This window comes from Brassica napus, chromosome C7 (assembly GCF_020379485.1).
Source record: "Brassica napus cultivar Da-Ae chromosome C7, Da-Ae, whole genome shotgun sequence".
NCBI lineage: Eukaryota > Viridiplantae > Streptophyta > Magnoliopsida > Brassicales > Brassicaceae > Brassica > Brassica napus.
This window is the reverse complement of record NC_063450.1, coordinates 42,804,981-42,832,464: the sequence shown is the minus strand read 5'-3', so window position 1 is coordinate 42,832,464 and position 27,484 is coordinate 42,804,981. Positions and strand designations below refer to the sequence as shown.

Sequence of the window (27,484 nt, the reverse complement as noted above, 5' to 3'; positions counted from 1 at the left end):
ACTCCTCAATTTTTGGGAAAAATTGAAACGGAAGGGAACTAATGAGATAACAAGATTTGACGGACTCAAAGAAGATAAGATCTGGGAGAAAACTCACCGTCACTACAGTAAAAGAAATCGGGAGGCAGACGGCTCCGATTATGGCGAGAAAACCGGTGAGTTGTTCCGCCGAGAAGGAGTAAATACAGACCGCCGGAGAAAGAGAAACAAGTATGATGGTGAACAAAATATCTTGATAAAATGTACAGTTGAAAGGGAGAAGCGTGAGATGGGAGGAGAGGAAATTGATGGGACTAGGGTTTAGAGAAGAAGCAAGCGGGAGAATGAAGGGTCGGATATAAAAGATATTTAATCCTCTTTTTAAATAAAAGTAAAATAAAAAATAAAAAAATGAACAGTTGTCAACGGGCGAAGAGAGATGCGCGTGAGGGCAGCCTGGTCTGTTTACGGAGCTAAATATCACCTTTGTTTGAGACCAAGAGAGAGATTACAAGAAATTTAAATACATGTCAAAATTTTGTTAGTTACGTAATTATCTCTTAAAATAACGAGAAGAAAGAGAAATACCATAAATATAAATATTACACACCCATTAAAGTCACAACACACAAATAAAACATCAAACATTCCACAAATAATAATATTACACACCCATTAAAGTCACAAACACACAAATAATAATATTACAAATCCATAAAAATCCAACATAAGTTAAAGCGTGATAATAGATTGTGAGCAAGAGTCACTCTTTAGGGATTGGAAGGTGCGAAACCGATTTTACGTTCCTCGAAGTTAAATAGAGAGTGATAACGCCTCAGAAAAGGCATTCCAAGAGTACTGTAGAAAAAAAAAATGTGAACGCTGTTATTATTGATTTTTTTAGTTATTATCTAATAAACAAAATCTAAATATACTTACTAATGCTCAGCGGTCGGGCTCGAGAAATGCATGGGTCTAAATGCACTAACGTATTGTCCTCCAACCTGGATGATGTACTACAAAAGAAACCAAAAGAGGTATATTAGAAAAAAAGAAATATAACACTAAAAACTTTAATAAACAATTCACAAAAAAAATTACCTCGTTCGGTCTAAGAGTGTAAACTCTATCACTACCGGAGAAGACGAACGACACGTTAGGCATGTTGTGTGCCGTTAACATTTCATCATGTGTGAACACGTGACTATCCTCGTCTTCAACCTCCTCTCCCATGATAATCTACAAAAAAAAAATTACAAAAATAACCATTACTATTAAGCTAACATTAAATATATAAAAAGAGAAAATTTATAAATAAAAATTACTTGTTGATGTCTACGTCTACGACGACGTCCACCTAGAATTTGTGTATTGATAGCTCGAATTATACGCTACACATATAATAACAAACAAATTGTTATTGTTAGAAATGTTTATTGTTAGGGAAAAATTGAAAAGAAATCAAAATACACGACTTTAACAAAAATAAAAATAAATCAAAATATACTAACAGAAGGGCCAAATATGTATGGCGAGGCTGTGTGAATTAAAGCTTTGCCGCCTTGTATCTCTGAAAAAAAAAAGACAATACTAACATAAAGCTTCGTTTACAAAAACATATTTATGTAATTATACAAATGATTTTTTAATTAGTATACCTCGGTTTTGTCCAACAGCAACAAAAGACGTTTGAATCATCCATTCACTACAACCGTCAACAAGGTCATAATGTTCATGTCCTTGTTCTTCGTCGAAATGATCGCTATTTGCGGCACCAAAAACTATTGCCCCTCCGTCAGGTCCAACATCATTATAGTTTCTCATCCAAACAGAGAATATGTTACCAAATAACATGTTTGCATTCATCATAGTGCTCCTAGAACACAAACATTGTTTATATTAGTCAAAATCATATATATATAATTTCCATATAGAATACCACGTCACCCTTTACTTAAGAATGAAAACGGAATTCAATCCCACATCATCAAATAAATAACATTTTAGTAATTTACAAACTTGAGTAAATCTTTTAAGTAAAACAAAAGCAAGTATTGTTCATATTCATAAATATTCAAAAGAATATATATTTATGATTAGATAGAACAAAAACTTACAACAACTTAAATAGTTCTTTTGTCATTTACTAAATATTTTTCCAAACGGCCGTTTTTACATTGATAATAGTATGGTTGATATTTAATTTATATTAAACCAAGTTTCATGCTTAGTTCATATGAAATAAACTTATACATTCTGTCGTATTCATCATAAAAGTCATGAGACTAAATTTTTTTAAATATATTCGAAATTTAATGTTTATAAATTTAAATGGTAAAATAAAACAAAAAAAAAAGTTCATATATAAAGGCTTTATACTCAATTAATTTACAATTCTCTATTTATTTTTTATTTAGTCTTAAAATAAATATGTACTTATAATAAATTTCTTCCCTCCTAATAGTTTTAAAAAGTGAAAAGAAACTAAAACTAAAAAGAAAAATGTGATAAACAAAATTAAAAAAGTTATAGTTACCAACGAAAACAAAGGAAAACGTAATTTACCAAATCGGGGGAGCATAGTGTGGTGCTGGAGGAGAGAATGAAAGCCCAACAATTCCGGTCCAAGTTGTAAGTTCAGAATAATAAACCGGATTCACGTCATACACAGCACAAAATACACTCCTCATAGTTCGATTACCAGCCCAAAACTTATCAGTCCTCCTAATTGCAGTCATATTAAGATCATAAAACGGCCGTACTTGCAAATTTGCTTCGGAATCTTGCAAAAAAAAAAATAATAGGCAAAAAGATAATAGTTAATTTTATTAGTTTTAAATAAAGAAATTTTATAAATAATACATTAAAAAAATTACCTGGACCATAATCACAAGTACTTGACTCAAATGCAACATATGGATTATTCATTCCTTGAATGTTATTTGCAATCCATATTTCATGAGCAGCGGTATTAAAAGACACTCTTTGAACAATTCGTGGAGTTCCAATTCCTATATTACCAAAATATGAAATATTGTGTTCATTTGTAAGAGGGATCTTAATTACTAAGTCCATTATGACTTAATGAGAAAAATTAACACTAGTTTTGAAGGGAGAATTAAGAAAAGAAAAAGAAGAGAAAGAAGAAAGAGAGATGAACGAAAGATTGAAGAAAGATAGAGAAGAGAGCAAAGAGAGTGAAGCTACGAGAGAGAAGAGAATGAGAAGAAGAAAAAAGTGTGAAGGAAGAGGAGAGAAGAGTGAGGAGAGGAGAGGAGAGCGAGCAAAGAGAGTGAAGCTACTTGAATTGTGTATGAATTATTGGTGGTGAATGGTGATCATACATTCATACGAATGCTCACTGTCTTCCTTTAAAATATTCACCTTCGTTTCTCCATAATTTACAAAAATGCCATCCTGTCGTTCTAAACCCAGCAACATTTATTTTCAGTATCTTGTTGGTGTCTCTTATTGGTACAAGGAGTTTGTACAGCACTTTAATAATTCTACTTTGAACTTTGACCACAAAAAAAAAAAAAAGAATCTAACCAATCATGCTCTAGAAATTTTTTTAAAAGCTACATAAATTATTTATAGAGTCGCAACTTTTTTAGGCGACTATCCTAACAATTTGAAAACTGTAAAATCAAAAATTAAAAATTTAGGTGGAACTATCAAACCCTGTCTTATCTACACGTTCCAAACTCATTCATTGTCCTGCTCTGTTCTGTTTAGGTTTGTCATCACTCATCACCCACGCACCATCTCCACCGTCCATTAATCTCTCATTTTCAACATTACTCTTGCGACTTTACAACCGTTTGTCCACTTTCACTTCTTACAACTATAATAAAAATCTTTCGTTTAATGTTTAAATGTTAGGGTTTCTATATAGTTTTTTTGTCAACTCTGTATAGTTTTGGATAGAATCCAATGAAACAAGTTTAAAAATGATAAAATTAAAGTTTATGACGATTTGCTTCTCTCAACATATTAAAAAATATGATAAAAATTTAATTAAATGATTTTAAATAATAGGATTTGTGTATGTTTTTACTATTTAGATAGAATCCAATAAGATAAAGTCCAAAAATGATAAATTATATATAATATATCATTGGACTTTATAAAATACAATGTTGATAAATTCAGTTTGGTATTTATCTATTGATGTCATACCAATGAAGTTAAAACAACTATGATATTCTATCTTTTTATTATAAGAAAAATGTGATATTCTATCTTTTCTTCTCTTTGTATATCTCATTTGTTTTTGGTACAAGGTATGAGACCAACAATAATACTATATTTAGTTTTTATACGTTGTAAGTGCCCAACATTTCAAGAAAATAAAAACATTCTTGAAGTCTAGTTATTTAAGAATTCCATCCCAAAAAAAAACTGTAACACATAAAAATCATATAAATATATTATTGACGACTTTCCACTTCATGCAACCACTACGTAACGCGTAAAATTTTCAATTTCATAACATTTTTTTTTTTTTGCTAAAGGGTTTTCTTGAATAAAAACTTTTAAAAGGATTACAAATGAAAAAGGAATACAAATCGTTCACCCAAATGAAAAATCAACTATCTAAGACGCGAAATAGAGTTACAAAATGACTAAAATCAATGTTAATGAGAACTTTCAAGTTTCAAACCAAAGAAGTTTGAGGCGAACTGGAAGAAGTTAACGGGACCAAAATTTGCTCTGACCTAAAGCTGAATGAGAACTTTCGTACGAGAATCATATTAAAAATTTTGTATAGAGTCGCAACTTTTTAGACCACTATCATAACGATTTGAAAGCTAAAAATCAAAAATATGAAATTAAAAATTGAAAATTCGGGGGAACTATCAAACCCTACCATCCAGATAAGACCTGTCCAAACTCATTCATTGCCCTGCTCTGTTCTGTTTTGGAGTTACTATCACTCATCACCCACGCGCCATATCCAACGTCCATTAATCTCTCATTTTCAACATTATTCTTAGACGAACTTTCCACTTCATACAATCATACCACCAACCTTTAATTTAATAGCTTTAAGTGTTAAGGTTTTATATTTTTAGATAGAATCCAATAAGATGAATCCAAAAATAATAAATTAAAGTTTCTGGCAACATGTTAAAACCCCGTCTCTTTCAACATACTAAAAACCATGATAAAAATCTTCAATTTAATAGTTTTAAATATGAAGGTTTCCATATATTTTTTACTTTTTAGATAAAAATAGGATAGCGTAAAATATCTCAGATCCAAAGATCTAAACTGAACCCGGTCCAAAATTTGACTATGATCCGAATCCGATAAAATAGTCGAACATGTTTTAAAGGTCAGTACCCTGACCCGAATCCGAACCTGAATATGAACGGGTACTAAAAAAACCCTGAATCTAACTAATTTAATAAAAAAATTTACCTATATTATTTCATTTACTTTCGAGTATTTAAAATACTTTGTGTATTTTTTTCCTAAATTTTTTGGATAATTCAGATACTTTTGGATAGTTTGATTTTTTTTTTGCGGAAATTTTAGTAATTCAAATAATTATGGTTCTTAATTTAATTAGATGAGGTAATTATTTTGAATAATTATGGATATTTTAGATTTCGGATAAATTCCGATTCGAAAAGAACCGAACAGAATCCAATCCGAATATCTAAAATATCCGAACGAGTCATATGAAGCTAAACCAAAAATCCAAAATCCTGAAAAATCCTGATTTGAATCCGAACGCCCACCCAACCAATTAAGATAAGTCTGAAAATGATAAATCATATCAACGTCCAAAATTGAACTCTTTTCTTTTTAGGCCCTGTTCGTTTCTCCATTTGACAGATCTATCCAACTGATCCATTCAACATGTCCATCTAGATGATCCATTCGACTGTTGTTCGTTTCATTTTTAGTCGATTCATTTGACTGGATCATCTGAATGAGATGTTGTTCGTTTGCTCATCTCCATCTCCATCGAGATGATTTGTAAAAAGACAAATACCTAAAATACCCATGCTTCCATCTAATTATATTTTCATTATTATTTATAAACATATTAATTTTAATTCTTAATCTAAAATATATTTAAATGTAAATAATTTTCAAATAATAAATATATTTTCATGCCAAAAAAAAATATATATATATATTCCCGCCAAAACCGCAAAATTACGTTTTCCCGCCAAAATCGCAAAAATTACGTTTCTCGCCAAAAACTCAAAATTATATTTTTCTGTCAAACCCGCAAAATCAAGTTTTGTCGCCAAGTCATAATTTCCTGTCAAAACAGCAAAATCAGTTTTCCGCAAAATTTTGGGGGGTTTGGCAAAAAACGTGATTTTACGATTATGAAATTATGATTTCGGTACGGTTTTGCATCAAAGACAATAAAATAAGTTCAAAATGATAAATCAAATCCAAAGGTCCAAGTCGAACTCTTTTCTTTCTAATGTATTTTTTTTTTGGGCCTTTCTGATGTATGTAAAATATATTATTGGACTTTATAAAACACCATGTTGATAAATTCAGCATGGTATTTGACTATTTGTCTATAGATACCATACCAATGAAGTTGAAACATCTATGATATTCTATCTTTAAAAAAAAAAAAAGTTTGATATTCTATCTTTCCTTCTCTTTTTATATCTCCTTTGTTTTTCCTACAAGGTATGTGACCAACAATGACACTAATATTTAGTTTTGAAACAAGCATAGCAAGATAATAAAAACATTCTTGAAGTCTACGATCCCCAAAAAAAACTGTAACACATAACAATCATATAATATATTATTGACGACTTTCCACTTCATACAACCACTAGCGTAATGTTTTCATTCATTTTCATGACATTATTAATTATTTTATTTTTGTTAAAAGGGTTTTCTTGAATAACTTTTTTTAAAGGATTACAAATGCAAAAAAAAAAAACAAATCGTTCACCCAAATGACAAATCAATTATCTACTATGCGAAATAGAGTTACAAAATGGCAAAAACCCATGTAAATGAGAACACTTTCAAACCAAAGAAGTTTGAGGCGAACTAAAATTTTAGGTATTTTTTATATACCTTTAGGTATTTTTAAAAACTTCAATGCATCCATTTAGGTATTTTTAAAAATCGTTATTTTTAAATTCTTCTAAGAAGGTGTTCAAAATTAAACGCTTAATGAGTATTTGAATGCATTGAAGTTTTCCATTCCCAAGGCTGAATATTGCTTTCTTGTTTTTAGCTTTTTCTGCCAAAAAACCAAATGTATTAGGTTAAGATGTTGCAAAACCAAACATATTTCATTTATATTTATATGATATTTAAACTTTAGCAAAAATAAAAGTTTGTTTTAGTACCTAAGTTTAGACTTAAGATTACGGTATCATAAGGTCCTAGTATAACGTACATATATGATAATGCATAATGACTATAAGTCTATACGACAACAGTCACTTACTATACAATATTGTAGAGGAGGGGTGAAAAAAGTAGAGAGAGTGGTCTAAAACTTAACCCCACTTAATAAAGCCTGCATGAGTTTTTTTTTTTTTAATGAATTGTAAATATACATACAAACAAAACTTCGTAATAATAAATGCATCTTTTTGCTTTTAGAATGGAAAACAGAGTTTTAGAACTGTAGATTTAGGAGACTTGTTGGACGATATCACCATCTTTCTATTTTGGGAACGAGATCCCTTTCCCATTACCTCTTGACGTGGACCCTATGTCCCTCCCTATCCATCTATTTTTAGCAATTTCATCGGACGGTTGTTATTCTTTCTGCAACCTCTGACGACATTTATTTAAGCCATCCGATTTCCATATCCATCTCACGCCAGTGGACCACATCACATCAATATCACCAATACTTTGGAACTTAGCTGTCGTGTGTGGGATTTCACGTGGCAATTATATGTTCTAGTTTGTAGTGTGCAACATTGCAAGTCGATATGGTCCTCATCGATCACCGTTCGTCTCTTTAGCTACATCGAGATTCTTCTTTCTTTCGTACGTGTAATAGCATTTTGATTCTGGGAGCTCTTTGACCGTTGGATCTCTCATCGATGGATGATATCCATTCAGGTGGGACCTGTGTGTGCTCCAGGGCATATGATCCCAAAGCCAAACGAGTATTTCCAAGTGCTTCTTTTTTTATTCCTTCTTAACCCTTTTGTTATATAGGTCAGAGAAAATATTATAATATGATTCTCGTATGAAAGTTCTCATTTACACTTTTAGGTGAGAGCAAATTTTAGTTCGCCTCAAACTTCTTTGGTTTGAAAGTGTTCTCATTTACATGGGGTTTTGCCATTTTGTAACTCTATTTCGCATAGTAGATAATTGATTTGTCATTTGGGTGAACGATTTGTTTTTTTTTTTTTTTTTTGCATTTGTAATCCTTTAAAAAAGTTATTCAAGAAAACCCTTTTAACAAAAATAAAATAATTAATAATGTCATGAAAATGAATGAAAACATTACGCTAGTGGTTGTATGAAGTGGAAAGTCATCAATAATGTTGTGAATGAAGAGGGGAACTTGTGTGTATTATTAGGTCGACCAACTGGTTTTTATATACATATGGTAATGACGGTCTAAGTACTGGATCGACATGAGATCGTACTTATCCTTAACTAGATAATGGCTAGCAATACGTAAGATAAACACCAACTATAATGTAGATAAACACAAGAGTAGATAGGCGCCAATATGATCCTGCGGATGGGCTTGGCCCGTCTTGCTACACGGGCTGATAAATGGGTCGATCACTAAATGGTTTATAACACTCCCCCTTGATCGACACATTCGGTCAAGGTTCATTCATGCTTTGGATGTTGCCTCATTAAAACCTCTCTTGACAAACCCAAAACCCAATGTGGTAAAAGGGAAAACAAGACAGGAAAAATAGTACAACACATGAACTCCCCCTGATGAATGCATCACCGAAGATCCTTCAGTCGACACATGCCTATCTTCCATATGAGCTTCTTGAACGTTGAGGTTGGTAGTGACTTGGTGAAGAGGTCGGCTGAATTCTCACTCGAACGGACTTGCAATACTTGGACCTCTCCTGCCTTCTGAAGCTCGTGTGTAAAGAAGAACTTAGGAAGAATATGTTTCGTCCTATCTCCTTTAATGTATCCATCCTTAAGTTGTGCGATGCATGCTGTGTTATCCTCGTATAGGATGGTCGGTGGATCCTTTCCTTTGATCATACCACAAGTGGTACGAATATGCTGTGTCATGGATCTCATCCATACACTCTCACGGCTGGCTTCATGCATGGCTAATATTTCTGCGTGGTTAGAGGATGTGGCTGCCATGGTCTGCTTCATGGACCGCCAGAATATAGCTGTCCCACCGTGTGTAAAAACATAACCAGTCTGAGATCTAGCATAATGTGGATCAGAGAGATAACCTGCATCAGCAAAACCAACTAAATCTTCCTTAGATGTTAGTAAACATAAGACCCAAGTCTTTCGTTCCTTATAAGTAACGAAGTATATGTTTAATCCTGTTCCAGTGCCTTTGGGTCGGACAGGAGCTGAACCTAGAAAGTAAGTTCACAGCAAAGCTGATGTCTGGTCGTGTGTGGCCAGCTAAATACATCAGAGCTCCTATGGCACTGAGATAAGGCACTTCGGGACCAAGGACTTCCTCATTTTTCTTCTTCGGACCAAATGGGTCAGTGTCCGGACCAAGACTTCTCACGACCATGGGGCTAGTCAATGGGTGAGACTGGTCCATATTAAATCTTTTGAGTACTTTTTCTGTATATGCCTTTTGATGCACAAGAATTCCATCTTTCATATACTCAAGTTGCAATCCCAAACAAAACTTTGTTTTTCCAAGATCTTTCATCTCAAATTCTTTCTTGAGATATTCAACAGTTTGGGAAATTTCTCCAGAGGTTCCTAGGATATTTAAATCATCTACATATACTGCAATGATTACAAAACCCTTATTGAACTTCTTTATGAATATGCATGGGCAGATCTGGTCGTTTTTGTATCCTTCTTTCAGGAGATATTCAGACAGTCTATTGTACCACATTCGACCTGATTGCTTTAATCCATAAAGAGACTTGTTCAATCTGATACAATGTTGTTCTCGAGAACTCTCTTTGTTTTTCAATTCAATACCATCTGGAATTTTCATGTATATCTCATTATCCAGTGGACCATATAAGTAGGCAGTTACAACATCCATTAACCGCATATCAAGACCTTCTCTTACAGCCAGACTTATTAGAAATCTTAAGGTCATAGCATCCACCACAAGGGAATAAGTTTCCTCATAATCTATTCCTGGTCTTTGTGAGAATCCTTGTGCAACAAGCCGTGCTTTATATCTCACAACTTCTCCTTTCTCATTTTTTTTTCTCACAAAAACCCATTTGTATCCCACTGGTTTTATGTTGTGAGGTGTCCGGATGATCTGTCTAAACACTCCTCTCTTTTTCAGTGATTCTAACTCCACATTAATGGCTTCTTTCCATTTCAACCAATCTGGTCGTTGCATACATTCTAGTATAGATGTGGGTTCTAGATCCTTATTATCCATCAATTCGACTGCTACATTATAAGCAAATATATCACTCATGTCGACATGTTTTCTGTTCCATTTCCTTCCAGACATGACATAATTTATTGAGATCTCATTATTGTCAGGAACTTCATTATCTTGATTCTTAGCGTCCCAAGTATCTTTTGGTGGTACATGAGTTTCCTTTTCCATGTCTAGAGTTTCCACTTTGTCGGATTTCTTTGCACTCTTTCTTTTCCGAACTTCTTTGTCTTTGGAACCTACTGGTCTACCACGTTTCAATTGTGGTTTAGACGTAGTAGCAGCCTGATTATGTCCATCACGGACATCAAGTCTTATTGGTGCATTTGCAGCTGGTATATATGACTTGGTTACTCTATTTGGGTCAGCAAAGGAATCTGGCAATCTGTTAGCTAGCTCTTGAAGATGTACAATCTTCTGGACTTCTAGATCACAATCTCTAGTCCGAGGATCCTGCCATGTTAAGGATGTTTGATTCCATTTTATATCTTGTACCAGCTTACCATAATCTCCCCCTAATGCTGGATACTGGGATTCATCAAAATGACAATCCGCGAACCTGACCTTAAACAAATCACCTGTTGTTGGCTTTAGGTACTTAATAATAGAAGGGGAATCGTATCCAACATATACTCCCATCCTCCCCTGAGGTCCCATCTTTGTTCTCTGTGGTGGTGCTATAGGCACTTGGACGGCACATCCAAAAACTCTTAGATGGGATATATCTGGCTCATGACCCGTTAGTAGTTGGGATGACGAGTATTTGTGCTCACTAGATGGCCTGATGCGAATTAGCTCAGCTGCATGTAGTACTGCATGTCCCCAAGCTGATACTGGGAGTTTGGTATTCATTAAGAGTGGCCGGGCAATCAGCTGGATCCGTTTTATAAAGGATTCAGCCAGGCCATTCTGAGTATGGACATGTGCTACAGAATGCTCCACACTTACCCCCATGGACATACAATAGTCATTAAAAGCTTGAGAAGTGAATTCACTTGCATTGTCTAGACGTATAGTCTTTAATGGAAAATCTGGAAAATGTGCTCTCAGTCTTATTATCTGAGCCAGCAATCTTGCAAGTGCTAGATTACGAGTTGATAGGAGACAAACATGTGACCATCTTGTGGATGCATCAATCAGGACCATAAAATATCTAAATGTCCCACAGGGTGGGTGTATTGGTCCACAAATATCAACTTGTATTCTTTCTAGGAAATTTGTCACTTCCTTATTCACTTTGGTACGTGATGGCTTAGTAATTAGTTTCCCTTGTGAGCATGCTTCACATGTGATATTCTTAGGGATAACTCTTTTTGTTTTCAAACTGTGACCATTTGAATTTGATATGAGTTTTCGCATCATGTTCGAACCGGGGTGTCCCAGCCGATTGTGCCAAAGAGTGAACTCTTCTTTGAATTCTTTATTCAAGACGACATTAGCCTCAACAAGACTGGTCTGGGCATAATAAAGACCAGTCCCACACGCAGGTATAGTCTCAAAGACTTTCTTATTCATTCATAAGGATAAAATTAAATCCAAAGCCAAACACTGATAAACAATCTTAAAGAACACCAAATCCAGGGGAAAACAATAAAAAAAACGATATGGAATTTTAATTCCTTATTTCAGTATGTCTGAAGTTTCAAACTCCATGTGATCAACTTTGTCTGACTCGTGCTGGTGATCCTGGACGTCTTCCAAGTCATCATCATCATCACCATCATATCCCGGGTCTCGAACCATGTTAGCTTCCGGGTTTCTTTTTAAGCTCTCCATGTAAAGCTCACACAAATTCTTAGGAGTTCGGCAATTATTTTCCCAATGATTACCCATACCACATCTGTGGCATCGATCAGCTTTGATATGTGGTTTAAAAGACACACTACGGCCTCGGCCACGACCACGGCTAAAGCCGGGTGTGGTACCGCGACCACGTCCTTGCACGTGTGCTTTAAAAGAACCACGACCTCATCCTTGACTTCTTCCAAGGTTTGGACCAGGATGGTCATTGTGTTGGACAAGGTTACTCTCTTTCTTTGGCTCTATAGCCAGCTTAGAGATGTCGGGTAATGGAGCTGCACCAGGAGGTCTCATCTCACTGTTTTTCAATAACAGTTCGTTGTTAGCTTCAGCCAACAAGAGACATTCTATCAACTCAGTATATGTGGCAAAATTCCTCTCTCTGTACTGCTGTTGCAATACCATGTTGATTTGAGGAAACGTGGAGAGAGTTTTATTAAGCATCTCTTCCTCGGTTACTTTTTCACCACATAACCTTAACAAGGACACAATTCTGAACAGGACTGAGTTGTACTCGTCTACTGATTTGTAGTCCAAGAACCTTATGTGTTTCCAATCATATTGAGCCTTTGGAAGCAACACCATTTTCTGGTGGTCATATCTTCGCTGTAAAGCGATCCAAAGGTCATATGGATTTTCCATGGTCATGTACTGAGTTTTCAAGTTCTCTTGGAGATGGTGGCGTATCATGTAGATAGCTCTATACTTGTCTTTGTCACTGGAATTGCTGTCTTTGGTGATTGTGTCACCAAGATCTTTTGATCGCAGCATGATCTTTGCATCAAGCGCCCATTCCAGGTAGTTGTCACCATTGCTTTTCAAAGCACTGAAATCAAGATTCGCAATCTTTGACATCTGAAAAATATTTGTAGTTTATCCCCATTAGTAAGAAAATAATCGGATCATTCACATACTCTTTCAGTCGGATACAAGCAATGCAAGTAAATAACAATTTATTTTTTCAATGATCCAAACGATTTCATGTATATGCAGGAAGGTAAAGTTAAACCTATACATCTAGGATAAAGTTAAATCCATTGCATGAAATCTGATCAGTTTTATCAATTTTCGACATGAAAGTAAACTAATCAGTATGGATGATCTATCCTAATCAGATGATTTCATGTGATATGCAGGAAGGTAAGGTTAAACCTATACAAAATCGAGATAAAGTTAAATCCATGCATGAAATCAGATTAGTATACATTTTAAAAAAAAATGCAATTATTTTTTACTTTTATTTGTTTTCGATATTTATCAGATTAAATATAATGATTTGATAATGCTAGTATATCAATAATAATCCGAAATTTATTTATTTTCAGATAAATACTAGCAATTCCTATTCCTAGTAGGATTAGGAAAAAAAAATCGATATTTTTCTGATAAATGCTGAAAATCCTTTTTTTTATTATTATTTTTTTTAAGATAAAGATATAAGGTTTTTAGAAAAATAGGAAAATCGAATTAAAAAATATATAATATATTGTTTTCAGTCGGATTTATAAAAAAAAATCAGATTTATCTTTAAAATTTCAGATTTATCTATAAGAAAAATCGGATTTATCTTAAAAATATTTTAAAAAAAATCTTTCAAATTTGAGACAGGTTCTAGTCGATTTCAACATATCAGAGAAAGACTTTAAACATTCAAGAACAAGTTTCTAATGCAAGCAAACAATCAGATTAAGTTGATACAGCAGTCGGATATGTAAAAAAAATTGGTGTAATTGTCAACCTAAAAGGTTATAGTAATTAACTCACATAAGGAAGATTAAAAAAAATCAAACAAGCTTAAACAGGGTGAAACAAGACGAGATTTAAGCTTTGAAAATAGATTAGGGTTTTAGATTTTATTCTGCAAAGACATACGGCTAGATGTAGCTGTATGTATGCGGCTGAGGGTTTAAATCCTTTTTGGTTTTGTTTTGAATTTTCTGAAGATACCTGAACCTTTTGTGATGAGTTGAACGGTCTGTGAGGAGAGAGAGCTGCTGCTGGTTGCTGACAGAGAGAAAAGGAGGCGACTGGAAGAGCTTTAGGAGTCGCCGGAAAATAGCAAGAGATCGTTTGGTTTCTGATTTATGGGTGGTGGATTTTTGGAAGGGTTTAGAGACAAGGTCGTGCTGATAACGTGTTGTGAATGAAGAGGGGAACTTGTGTGTATTATTAGGTCGACCAACTGGTCTTTATATACATATGGTAATGACGGTTTAAGTACTAGATCGACATGAGATCGTACTTATCCTTAACTAGATAATGACTAGCAATACGTAAGATAAACATCAACTATAATGTAGATAAACACAAGAGTAGATAGGCGCCAGTATGATTCTGCGGATGGGCTTGGCCCGTCATGCTACACGGGTTGATAAATGGGTCGATCACTAAATGGTTTATAACAAATAATATATTATATGATTGTTATGTGTTATAGTTTTTTTGGGGATCGTAGACTTCAAGAATGTTTTTATTTTCTTGCTATGCTTGTTTCAAAACTAAATATTAGTGTCATTGTTGGTCTCATACCTTGTAGGAAAAACAAAGGAGATATAAAAAGAGAAGGAAAGATAGAATATCAAGCTTTTTTTTTTTTAAAGATAGAATATCATAGATGTTTCAACTTCATTGGTATGGTATCTATAGACAAATAGTCAAATACCATACTGAATTTATCAACATGGTGTTTTATAAAGTCCAATAATATATTTTACATACATTAGAAAGGCCAAAGAACAAAAAATACATTAGAAAGAAAAGAGTTCGACTTGGACCTTTGGATTTGATTTATCATTTTTGAACTTATTTTATTGTCTTTGATGCAAAACCGTACCGAAATCATAAGTTCATAATCACAAAATCACGTTTTTTGCCAAAACCCCCCAAAATTTTGCGGAAAACTGATTTTGCTGTTTTGACAGGAAAATATGACTTGGCGATAAAACTTAATTTTGCGGGTTTGACAGAAAAATATAATTTTGAGTTTTTGGCGAGAAACGTAATTTTTGCGATTTAGGCGGGAAAACGTAATTTTGCGGTTTTGGCGGGAATATATATATATATATATTTTTTTTTGGCATGAAAATATATTTATTATTTGAAAATTATTTACATTTAAATATATTTTAGATTAAGAATTAAAATTAATATGTTTATAAATAATAATGAAAATATAATTAGATGGAAGCATGGGTATTTTAGGTATTTGTCTTTTTACAAATCATCTCAATGGAAATGGAGATGAGCAAACGAACAACATCTCATTCGGATGATCCAGTCAAATGAATCGACTAAAAATGAAACGAACAACAGTCTAATGGATCATCTAGATGGACATGTTGAATGGATCAGTTGGATAGATCTGTCAAATGGAGAAACGAACAGGGCCTAAAAAGAAAAGAGTTCAATTTTGGACGTTGATATGATTTATCATTTTCGGACTTATCTTAATTGGTTGGGTGGGCGTTCGGATTCAAATCAGGATTTTTCAGGATTTTGGATTTTTGGTTTAGCTTCATATGACTCGTTCGGATATTTTAGATATTCGGATTGGATTCTGTTCGGTTCTTTTCGAATCGGAATTTATCCGAAATCTAAAATATCCATAATTATTCAAAATAATTACCTCATCTAATTAAATTAAGAACCATAATTATTTGAATTACTAAAATTTCCGCAAAAAAAAAATCAAACTATCCAAAAGTATCTGAATTATCCAAAAAATTTAGGAAAAAAATACACAAAGTATTTTAAATACTCTAAAGTAAATGAAATATCAGAATATAGGTAAATTGTTTTTATTAAATTAGTTAGATTCAGGGTTTTTAGTACCCGTTCATATTCAGGTTCGGATTCGGGTCAGGGTACTGACCTTTAAAACATGTTCGACTATTTTATCGGATTCGGATCATAGTCAAATTTTGGACCGGGTTCAGTTTAGATCTTTGGATCTGAGATATTTTACGCTATCCTATTTTTATCTAAAAAGTAAAAAAATATATTGAAACCTTCATATTTAAAACTATTAAATTGAAGATTTTTATCATGGTTTTTAGTATGTTGAAAGAGACAGGTTTTTAACATGTTGCCAGAAACTTTAATTTATTATTTTTGGATTCATCTTATTGGATTCTATCTAAAAACATAAAACCTTAACACTTAAAGCTATTAAATTAAAGGTTGGTGGTATGATTGTATGAAGTGGAAAGTTCGTCTAAGAATAATGTTGAAAATGAGAGATTAATGGACGTTGGATATGGCGCGTGGGTGATGAGTGATAGTAACTCCAAAACAGAACAGAGCAGGGCAATGAATGAGTTTGGACAGGTCTTATCTGGATGGTAGGGTTTGATAGTTCCCCCGAATTTTCAATTTTTAATTTCATATTTTTGATTTTTAGCTTTCAAATCGTTATGATAGTGGTCTAAAAAGTTGCGACTCTATACAAAATTTTTAATATGATTCTCGTACGAAAGTTCTCATTCAGCTTTAGGTCAGAGCAAATTTTGGTCCCGTTAACTTCTTCCAGTTCGCCTCAAACTTCTTTGGTTTGAAACTTGAAAGTTCTCATTAACATTGATTTTAGTCATTTTGTAACTCTATTTCGCGTCTTAGATAGTTGATTTTTCATTTGGGTGAACGATTTGTATTCCTTTTTCATTTGTAATCCTTTTAAAAGTTTTTATTCAAGAAAACCCTTTAGCAAAAAAAAAAAATGTTATGAAATTGAAAATTTTACGCGTTACGTAGTGGTTGCATGAAGTGGAAAGTCGTCAATAATATATTTATATGATTTTTATGTGTTACAGTTTTTTTTTGGGATGGAATTCTTAAATAACTAGACTTCAAGAATGTTTTTATTTTCTTGAAATGTTGGGCACTTACAACGTATAAAAACTAAATATAGTATTATTGTTGGTCTCATACCTTGTACCAAAAACAAATGAGATATACAAAGAGAAGAAAAGATAGAATATCACATTTTTCTTATAATAAAAAGATAGAATATCATAGTTGTTTTAACTTCATTGGTATGACATCAATAGATAAATACCAAACTGAATTTATCAACATTGTATTTTATAAAGTCCAATGATATATTATATATAATTTATCATTTTTGGACTTTATCTTATTGGATTCTATCTAAATAGTAAAAACATACACAAATCCTATTATTTAAAATCATTTAATTAAATTTTTATCATATTTTTTAATATGTTGAGAGAAGCAAATCGTCATAAACTTTAATTTTATCATTTTTAAACTTGTTTCATTGGATTCTATCCAAAACTATACAGAGTTGACAAAAAAACTATATAGAAACCCTAACATTTAAACATTAAACGAAAGATTTTTATTATAGTTGTAAGAAGTGAAAGTGGACAAACGGTTGTAAAGTCGCAAGAGTAATGTTGAAAATGAGAGATTAATGGACGGTGGAGATGGTGCGTGGGTGATGAGTGATGACAAACCTAAACAGAACAGAGCAGGACAATGAATGAGTTTGGAACGTGTAGATAAGGCAGGGTTTGATAGTTCCACCTAAATTTTTAATTTTTGATTTTACAGTTTTCAAATTGTTAGGATAGTCGCCTAAAAAAGTTGCGACTCTATAAATAATTTATGTAGCTTTTAAAAAAATTTCTAGAGCATGATTGGTTAGATTCTTTTTTTTTTTTTTGTGGTCAAAGTTCAAAGTAGAATTATTAAAGTGCTGTACAAACTCCTTGTACCAATAAGAGACACCAACAAGATACTGAAAATAAATGTTGCTGGGTTTAGAACGACAGGATGGCATTTTTGTAAATTATGGAGAAACGAAGGTGAATATTTTAAAGGAAGACAGTGAGCATTCGTATGAATGTATGATCACCATTCACCACCAATAATTCATACACAATTCAAGTAGCTTCACTCTCTTTGCTCGCTCTCCTCTCCTCTCCTCACTCTTCTCTCCTCTTCCTTCACACTTTTTTCTTCTTCTCATTCTCTTCTCTCTCGTAGCTTCACTCTCTTTGCTCTCTTCTCTATCTTTCTTCAATCTTTCGTTCATCTCTCTTTCTTCTTTCTCTTCTTTTTCTTTTCTTAATTCTCCCTTCAAAACTAGTGTTAATTTTTCTCATTAAGTCATAATGGACTTAGTAATTAAGATCCCTCTTACAAATGAACACAATATTTCATATTTTGGTAATATAGGAATTGGAACTCCACGAATTGTTCAAAGAGTGTCTTTTAATACCGCTGCTCATGAAATATGGATTGCAAATAACATTCAAGGAATGAATAATCCATATGTTGCATTTGAGTCAAGTACTTGTGATTATGGTCCAGGTAATTTTTTTAATGTATTATTTATAAAATTTCTTTATTTAAAACTAATAAAATTAACTATTATCTTTTTGCCTATTATTTTTTTTTTTGCAAGATTCCGAAGCAAATTTGCAAGTACGGCCGTTTTATGATCTTAATATGACTGCAATTAGGAGGACTGATAAGTTTTGGGCTGGTAATCGAACTATGAGGAGTGTATTTTGTGCTGTGTATGACGTGAATCCGGTTTATTATTCTGAACTTACAACTTGGACCGGAATTGTTGGGCTTTCATTCTCTCCTCCAGCACCACACTATGCTCCCCCGATTTGGTAAATTACGTTTTCCTTTGTTTTCGTTGGTAACTATAACTTTTTTAATTTTGTTTATCACATTTTTCTTTTTAGTTTTAGTTTCTTTTCACTTTTTAAAACTATTAGGAGGGAAGAAATTTATTATAAGTACATATTTATTTTAAGACTAAATAAAAAATAAATAGAGAATTGTAAATTAATTGAGTATAAAGCCTTTATATATGAACTTTTTTTTTTGTTTTATTTTACCATTTAAATTTATAAACATTAAATTTCGAATATATTTAAAAAATTTAGTCTCATGACTTTTATGATGAATACGACAGAATGTATAAGTTTATTTCATATGAACTAAGCATGAAACTTGGTTTAATATAAATTAAATATCAACCATACTATTATCAATGTAAAAACGGCCGTTTGGAAAAATATTTAGTAAATGACAAAAGAACTATTTAAGTTGTTGTAAGTTTTTGTTCTATCTAATCATAAATATATATTCTTTTGAATATTTATGAATATGAACAATACTTGCTTTTGTTTTACTTAAAAGATTTACTCAAGTTTGTAAATTACTAAAATGTTATTTATTTGATGATGTGGGATTGAATTCCGTTTTCATTCTTAAGTAAAGGGTGACGTGGTATTCTATATGGAAATTATATATATATGATTTTGACTAATATAAACAATGTTTGTGTTCTAGGAGCACTATGATGAATGCAAACATGTTATTTGGTAACATATTCTCTGTTTGGATGAGAAACTATAATGATGTTGGACCTGACGGAGGGGCAATAGTTTTTGGTGCCGCAAATAGCGATCATTTCGACGAAGAACAAGGACATGAACATTATGACCTTGTTGACGGTTGTAGTGAATGGATGATTCAAACGTCTTTTGTTGCTGTTGGACAAAACCGAGGTATACTAATTAAAAAATCATTTGTATAATTACATAAATATGTTTTTGTAAACGAAGCTTTATGTTAGTATTGTCTTTTTTTTTTCAGAGATACAAGGCGGCAAAGCTTTAATTCACACAGCCTCGCCATACATATTTGGCCCTTCTGTTAGTATATTTTGATTTATTTTTATTTTTGTTAAAGTCGTGTATTTTGATTTCTTTTCAATTTTTCCCTAACAATAAACATTTCTAACAATAACAATTTGTTTGTTATTATATGTGTAGCGTATAATTCGAGCTATCAATACACAAATTCTAGGTGGACGTCGTCGTAGACGTAGACATCAACAAGTAATTTTTATTTATAAATTTCTCTTTTTATATATTTAATGTTAGCTTAATAGTAATGGTTATTTTTGTAATTTTTTTTTTGTAGATTATCATGGGAGAGGAGGTTGAAGACGAGGATAGTCACGTGTTCACACATGATGAAATGTTAACGGCACACAACATGCCTAACGTGTCGTTCGTCTTCTCCGGTAGTGATAGAGTTTACACTCTTAGACCGAACGAGGTAATTTTTTTTGTGAATTGTTTATTAAAGTTTTTAGTGTTATATTTCTTTTTTTCTAATATACCTCTTTTGGTTTCTTTTGTAGTACATCATCCAGGTTGGAGGACAATACGTTAGTGCATTTAGACCCATGCATTTCTCGAGCCCGACCGCTGAGCATTAGTAAGTATATTTAGATTTTGTTTATTAGATAATAACTAAAAAAATCAATAATAACAGCGTTCACATTTTTTTTTTCTACAGTACTCTTGGAATGCCTTTTCTGAGGCGTTATCACTCTCTATTTAACTTCGAGGAACGTAAAATCGGTTTCGCACCTTCCAATCCCTAAAGAGTGACTCTTGCTCACAATCTATTATCACGCTTTAACTTATGTTGGATTTTTATGGATTTGTAATATTATTATTTGTGTGTTTGTGACTTTAATGGGTGTGTAATATTATTATTTGTGGAATGTTTGATGTTTTATTTGTGTGTTGTGACTTTAATGGGTGTGTAATATTTATATTTATGGTATTTCTCTTTCTTCTCGTTATTTTAAGAGATAATTACGTAACTAACAAAATTTTGACATGTATTTAAATTTCTTGTAATCTCTCTCTTGGTCTCAAACAAAGGTGATATTTAGCTCCGTAAACAGACCAGGCTGCCCTCACGCGCATCTCTCTTCGCCCGTTGACAACTGTTCATTTTTTTATTTTTTATTTTACTTTTATTTAAAAAGAGGATTAAATATCTTTTATATCCGACCCTTCATTCTCCCGCTTGCTTCTTCTCTAAACCCTAGTCCCATCAATTTCCTCTCCTCCCATCTCACGCTTCTCCCTTTCAACTGTACATTTTATCAAGATATTTTGTTCACCATCATACTTGTTTCTCTTTCTCCGGCGGTCTGTATTTACTCCTTCTCGGCGGAACAACTCACCGGTTTTCTCGCCATAATCGGAGCCGTCTGCCTCCCGATTTCTTTTACTGTAGTGACGGTGAGTTTTCTCCCAGATCTTATCTTCTTTGAGTCCGTCAAATCTTGTTATCTCATTAGTTCCCTTCCGTTTCAATTTTTCCCAAAAATTGAGGAGTTTGGTTTCAGCTTTTTCGATCTCCAAAACAATTGAAATAGATCTTCAAATTCTTGTTCGGTTTTATCTGTGAACATCTATTTTCTATAATTTCGCAAATTAATCATTGCATGTCGTTTTAATGTCAAGTAGATCTGATTGAAATAGCTTTTTCATCCAGGAAGATGGACCAAATCGAACTACCGTCGCGTCTATTTGCTGATGGGTGTGAGCCGGCTGGAGATAGAGTTAACCAGTACTTCAAATTGAACACCATTAGAGCCGTTCTTAAAGCCCTTCAACCGTCGGAGCTTGAACACATCCGGCCGTGTTTTGGAAAGCTACTAGACATCTACTCGAAACCTGTTTTCTCCGGTAAGTTGGCTCATTTCCTACTCACACGGCAGCTAGACGTTGTTAAGCGGCATGAAATTTGGTGTGTTTTTGCTGGTAAACCGATTAGGTTTTCCATCCGAGAGTTTGGTTTGGTCACCGGCCTTAACTGCAGCCCTCTGCCTCCCATTGACCCGGCTCTGTTGAAGTGCCCACCCGGCGTTACCCCCTACTGGTTTACTCTTTTTGGAGGTGAGGAGTCTGTCACAGGGGAGATTTTGATGGCTAAACTCCGGAGGCCGAAGTCTTTAACTGAGGAGCAGCGAATCAAATATGCATGCTTGTTTCTTGTTGATGGTCTCTTGTATCGTCGATCTTTTCATATGAAGATTCCGAAGCAACATGTTGAACTGATTCGTGATTTGGATGTTTTTTTGAGTTACCCTTGGGGTAGGTACAGCTTTGATATGACAATGCAATGCATTAAGACAAGGTCTCCCAATCAATTAGCTCAAGGCTTCATTCATGCGCTGCTGCTTATATTCAGTGAGGCTGTACCTGCTTTGCGTTCGGCTACGGGTGACGAGACTGATCCAGAATCTGATGAGGAAGAAGATATCCCGGTTGTGTCTTTCAAATTGGATAAAATATGGGAGCTAGATGCGGAAGAAGGGGTACGTGAATTTTAATTTCAATGTTATTTTATTTCTTATTTAATACTTACTCACCTAAACAGTTTTATATCACTCCAAGTTATTTAATTCTGTCCACTTTCTTTTATATATATCTAACTTCATTCTTATACAGGTATTTACTTGTTTGCACATCTAACATCTCCCTGGTTCAATTTTAGGTTGAGGGCCTCCCAATCATTCCTTTGGCAGATGCTGAGGTTGGTGATTGTAGCTGGACTAATGAGGTTAGTGATCCCCATGTGGAAGCCATGATGCAGCTCATAGAGGAGGGAACCTAATTTATACATCATATGTTTGTAGGCGGGATTCAAGGCTCTGCTGCTTCTGTGGTGCCTCCTTCTAGAGTGGTTAAGAAAGCGAAACGCAAAGTTAATGTTCGGGTTGTTGAGGAGTCTGCTGAGACGTCCAAGTCCAAAAAATCAAAGCTTCGTAGTGCTCAGGCAAGATCTGGCCAAATGGACCCTCCTGCAAAACTGCTGGCGGCTGTGTCATCAGAAATAAGAGCTGGTTTGAAAGAATCACAGGCGGCTGTGTCCTCGTAAAACAAAGCTGGTTTGGAAGAAGCCAGGCGGTGGTGTATGCCAGCGTCAGTGTTGATATGAAGGCGATGCAGTCGCGGTTGGAGAGCAATATAAGGGCCACTGTCATCCAAGCCGTGGCTGAGTACATGATGAGTAAAGACACTCTCGGCGATTTCGTTAAAGACATTGACGGTTACGCCTCCAGCTGTACCTGTTGTGATCAACCAAGGAAAGGAGGTAGGCTTTTAATTTGCATCTAGTTTCTCATGTTTTTTGCACCTCCCTGACATTTAAAATTTTCTAGTCGGAACTCTCCCAAGTGCAAAGTGAACATGAAAGTCGTTCTAATTCATTTGAACCAGCCTCGGTTAGTCATTTTCATTTACCAAAAACGATCCCAAAGATTCATTATTGTTAACTTCTAACCAGAGATGTTCCAATGCGAAGGGTGGTGTGGTTGTCGAGGAGGAGGTTGCCGCTCCTGTGCAGGAGAAACCACCTACTGCTGTCTATTCTACTACTGTGAAGTTTAAGAAGCTAATTTCAAATATTGATGCGGACACGTAAGCAATCCAACTTTCCATAAACTTCATCCATGCCCCTTTCTTAAATGTCTATTTTCATCCATGGATCCGTATCTAGCAATATTCCACTTTATATATCTATATAATGCCTTTTATCTCTACTAGAAACTAGGCTGGTCGATTTCAGTAATGGGTTGGTCCTGAAGGGAAATGAGCTACTCGCCATATCCTCCATTATCCCCCGGCTAATCCGCAGGTGTGTATTTCCCTTCTGTTATGACTCAAAGCTGTTTCTTATTTCTGATTTTTGAGTTTTTTTTAGGTCATGGACTCATGTGTGAGTGTCATTAGGGAGTCTCTTTTCAAAAACATCAACCCAGCCAACGACCCTAGGGCGAATATGTTACCTTGCAGGTTTTATGGAGCATTTGCAGCTGAATACTCAAAGTTCAAGAAGTGTAGGCGTCAAGAAGGATTCGCATTTAATTCAGATCTTGTTAATTCTGTCACCGTGAGGTGCGATGAGCTGGGGAAGGAATGGTTGAAGGATATTGACTACTTGTATTCTCCGTTTAACATTGATAAGAATCAGTGCGTTGGGTTGGTTGTGGATTTGCGCTTGCGCACACTCACGGTTTTTGACTGCACTGCTTCTGCTCGTCGTGCCTCAAGGCTAAAGCCCCAGCTTGAATTTATATGTGAGATGTTCCCATAACCGACATGTGAGTCGTAACGACCTTATGACCAATTTTTTGCTCGTGCCTTTATCATTCATCAGGAACACCCATGTCACCCAAGCATCTGTCCGTGCCAACACTGGTATCCTTTCCCTTCTTTTCATGGAAGCACATGCTGTTGGGGGTTCGGAGAAGGTTCGCCTTGTCAATGAGGTTGGTATCCGGCAGCGAGCTGAGTAGCTGGCGGTGGACATGTATGAGCACTGTCATGGCGAGCTTGTAGACGACTAAGTTTCTAGATACGGATCCATGGATGAAAATAGACTTTAGTTTTCGGGCCCTTTGTGGATGTTTAAGAAAAATTATCGCGTGTAACTTTAACTTTTTCTTTACTACTTTTGTTCGTCATTTCACTCTAACTCGCTACTTTTCAAATTATATGCTTTTGTTTTCTTCCTGTTCTCTATTTTTTTTGCTCCCTGTTTGAGGTTGTTTGTTTTCCGTTATATCTATATATGGAGGTCTACCCATTTAACAAGTTTCAAGGCTTTATATGAAGATCTATTTCAATTGTTTTGGAGATCGAAAAAGCTGAAACCAAAAACGGAAGGGAACTAATGAGATAACAAGATTTGACGGACTCAAAGAAGATAAGATCTGGGAGAAAACTCACCGTCACTACAGTAAAAGAAATCGGGAGGCAGACGGCTCCGATTATGGCGAGAAAACCGGTGAGTTGTTCCGCCGAGAAGGAGTAAATACAGACCGCCGGAGAAAGAGAAACAAGTATGATGGTGAAACTTGCCTTAATTTCCCTTTTTATGGTCTCCATTTCCTTTTCAAGCTCCGTCACTACTCCCTGGCTTCCGACGTCTCTGCCTTCCTCTCGCCTCTCTATCCCCCGATTCTGTTGTTCTCGTAGCCTTTCTAATTCTTTCTCTTGAGCCTTAATTAGATCTCATGCTTCAAGCAGAGCGGCCTTTTGCCACCCCGTGGTTTCTCCACATCACGCCATGTGAAGTAGTCACAGACGCTTCTCCAGCCAGCACTGCATCTATAAAACCGTCTACAAGGATTGGCGTCTGTCCACGCCTGTCTGATTATCGCCACTTTCCCACAGTCGCATAATACTTCTCTCGCGTGATTTTCATTGCTCTGCTCCATTGCCGTTGTGCTTGACTCACCCCCTGATGTTTCTCATGCCATTTAAACTAGATCTAAGCCTCTATTCTTTTTTCCCTTTTTTTGGGGCTGCTGTTAGGTTTTGTGGTGTTTCACATGTGTTAAATAGTGCTTAGAAGCTTTTCAAAGAAGCTCTACGTGGGGCCCACTCAACCATTTTAGTGGTTTACATAACGCGCTTACTGTTCGAAAACCCTTGGAGTATGTTGCTTCTTTAAAACATGGTGGTCTAACCCAGTCCGTATTAAATGGTTGTCTATCTTATCTGATCAATATAAGGATATCTTCCATACTTCAGTGTTATACCAATTTAACACAACTGATTTGATATTATAATATTTCACATACCCGACTGGTGTGCGGACTCACAAGATCAACGCAATACACCATCGGCGAACCCAGAATTAGAATATTTTACATAGACGTATGGTGTGCGGACTCACACGATCAACGCAATACACCATCGCCAAACATGTTGCAGGAAAATTAAAGTCTTAGGTTTTTCACCCTTGGCATTTTTATTACATTGGGAAAACATTGCCAAGTCTTGCAGCCGATACTAATCCGAGGAGCTGTCTTCTTACATCCAAAATGTGCAGCTTCTTTTCTACTGCAATGTCAAGCACGGTGTATTAGCAACTCGTGTTTCGTTACATATAAGTTCATGCATGCTCGGTTAGCTTACCATAAATAGCCCTGGTGTTTTATATTGGGTTCTTGCACGTGGCGCGGTTATGCCCATGCCCAAGGCAACGTGTGCAGTGTCGTTTCGCCTTTTTCCTTGGTTTCTGCAATTTCATCCATTCCATTGCAACTATTTAGATAATCAGACAAAATATTACACATCTATGTATATATTTAGATTTTTCATCATACTTTAAACTCACCGGTGGACAATTATCTTGCACGCTTCGGCCTACCAGGTAGTCTTCTGGTCATAAGGGGATGGACTTTCATGGTTGCTATCGCGTCAGGGACGTTGTAGCTGGTGCTCATATCCGGTACCGGTTCGATGTTCCCATTATAGGCAAGATTCCAGAAAAAGGATCCGTAATGTGGTGCTGTCACTACAAGAAAGCATAGCTTATTCTAACCAAATTTCAGACCATATAAGGTTGTCAAAATTATTTCCGACCACGAACTAACCATTTTATGATGATTAAACAAAATGGACAAAATGTGGTCAGAAACTACCGACGAATCAAATTGGTTACAAAAATGGTCAGTAATCTGTGACCAAGTCTTGACTACTTTAATGTCGTCAGAAAAATGATCAGAAAAGGATCAAAAAGTGGTCAGATATTTTTAATAAAATTTAACAATTTCTTCCATTTTGGGTAGTGGTCAGAAAATGGTAAAAAAAACGTGTAGTAGGTTGGATTAATAAAATCAGATATCTTTAACCTAATTTACACTTTCTTTTAGTGTTTCTTCTCACCTTTAGCGGCGCAAAGCTCCCTATCCACACTGAGTCTCAGATGATGACTACTCGAGCGCAACATGTAAATGTTTCTTCTATATAATTGGTTGATTTGCAGTGACTTATAGGTTTATGTATTATAAAGAATTTTATTAAGTAAATTTTCATTCAGGTAAGAATGAATTTTTTCTTACCCAGGCAAAAATCAACACTCTAGTTTTCATGGTAAATTAGTTTTCATAGTTATCAAATTTGTTTATTCTTTCTTATATGCTTCTCATTTTACAGGAAACCCATATAATTAAAGGTCACCGTTTTGGATTGGAACAATGACAGACCCAGGACAAGTACCTTCAGCTAGTTGTGAGTAAATTGTCAGAATTGCTTGATGCAGATGCATGCATTATTATGCTTGCGTTTTTGTGGGAACCGAAATTCACACTGTCGATTTCCGTTTAAATAAGGAAAGTTAGGAAAACCCTAATTTTCCAGAGGTCCCGGATATCGGTTAAACCACACGCCAAGCAATCACAACACGCAATCAAAGACGAAAAGAAATAAGAAATCGTAAAAGAGAGCAAAAGGAGTTTTATTCCGAATCCGCGTATGAACGTTACAACAAGGTAGA

At 34.7% G+C, this 27,484-nt stretch overlaps 3 protein-coding genes across 3 annotated transcripts; 1 reads left to right on the top strand and 2 right to left on the bottom strand.

Moving 5' to 3' along the window:
* Window positions 1-552: 552 nt before the first annotated feature.
* On the bottom strand, window positions 553-3,422 carry LOC125589630 (cyprosin-like). Its single transcript, XM_048761929.1, has 8 exons — window positions 2,856-3,422; window positions 2,545-2,761; window positions 1,638-1,855; window positions 1,491-1,549; window positions 1,305-1,370; window positions 1,081-1,218; window positions 919-995; window positions 553-837 (listed from the first exon to the last, which is right to left on the bottom strand). Exons 1-8 carry the CDS (start codon window positions 3,052-3,054, stop codon window positions 750-752), a joined length of 1,062 nt encoding a protein of 353 aa, XP_048617886.1. The 5' UTR covers window positions 3,055-3,422; the 3' UTR covers window positions 553-749.
* Window positions 3,423-12,160: 8,738 nt separating this feature from the next.
* LOC106424122 lies at window positions 12,161-13,195 on the bottom strand. Its single transcript, XM_048764277.1, has 2 exons — window positions 12,568-13,195; window positions 12,161-12,489 (listed from the first exon to the last, which is right to left on the bottom strand). Exons 1-2 carry the CDS (start codon window positions 13,193-13,195, stop codon window positions 12,161-12,163), a joined length of 957 nt encoding a protein of 318 aa, XP_048620234.1.
* Window positions 13,196-18,106: 4,911 nt separating this feature from the next.
* Window positions 18,107-20,974, top strand: LOC106435548 (cyprosin). Its single transcript, XM_013876452.2, has 8 exons — window positions 18,107-18,673; window positions 18,768-18,984; window positions 19,673-19,890; window positions 19,979-20,037; window positions 20,158-20,223; window positions 20,309-20,446; window positions 20,532-20,608; window positions 20,690-20,974. Exons 1-8 carry the CDS (start codon window positions 18,475-18,477, stop codon window positions 20,775-20,777), a joined length of 1,062 nt encoding a protein of 353 aa, XP_013731906.1. The 5' UTR covers window positions 18,107-18,474; the 3' UTR covers window positions 20,778-20,974.
* The last annotated feature ends 6,510 nt before the right edge of the window (window positions 20,975-27,484 follow it).

Coding starts and splice junctions, on each gene's coding strand:
- LOC125589630 (XM_048761929.1), bottom strand. CDS start 3,054: ATGGACTTAGTAATTAAGATCCCTCTTACAAATGAACACAATATTTCA. Junction 1,856..2,544: donor CACTATGCTCCCCCGATTTG/GTAAATTACGTT, acceptor TTTGTGTTCTAG/GAGCACTATGATGAATGCAA. Junction 1,219..1,304: donor GTAGACGTAGACATCAACAA/GTAATTTTTATT, acceptor TTTTTTTTGTAG/ATTATCATGGGAGAGGAGGT.
- LOC106435548 (XM_013876452.2), top strand. CDS start 18,475: ATGGACTTAGTAATTAAGATCCCTCTTACAAATGAACACAATATTTCA. Junction 20,447..20,531: donor ACACTCTTAGACCGAACGAG/GTAATTTTTTTT, acceptor TTTCTTTTGTAG/TACATCATCCAGGTTGGAGG. Junction 20,609..20,689: donor AGCCCGACCGCTGAGCATTA/GTAAGTATATTT, acceptor TTTTTTCTACAG/TACTCTTGGAATGCCTTTTC.
- LOC106424122 (XM_048764277.1), bottom strand. CDS start 13,195: ATGTCAAAGATTGCGAATCTTGATTTCAGTGCTTTGAAAAGCAATGGT. Junction 12,490..12,567: donor TATAGAGCCAAAGAAAGAGA/GTAACCTTGTCC, acceptor GTTCTTTTAAAG/CACACGTGCAAGGACGTGGT.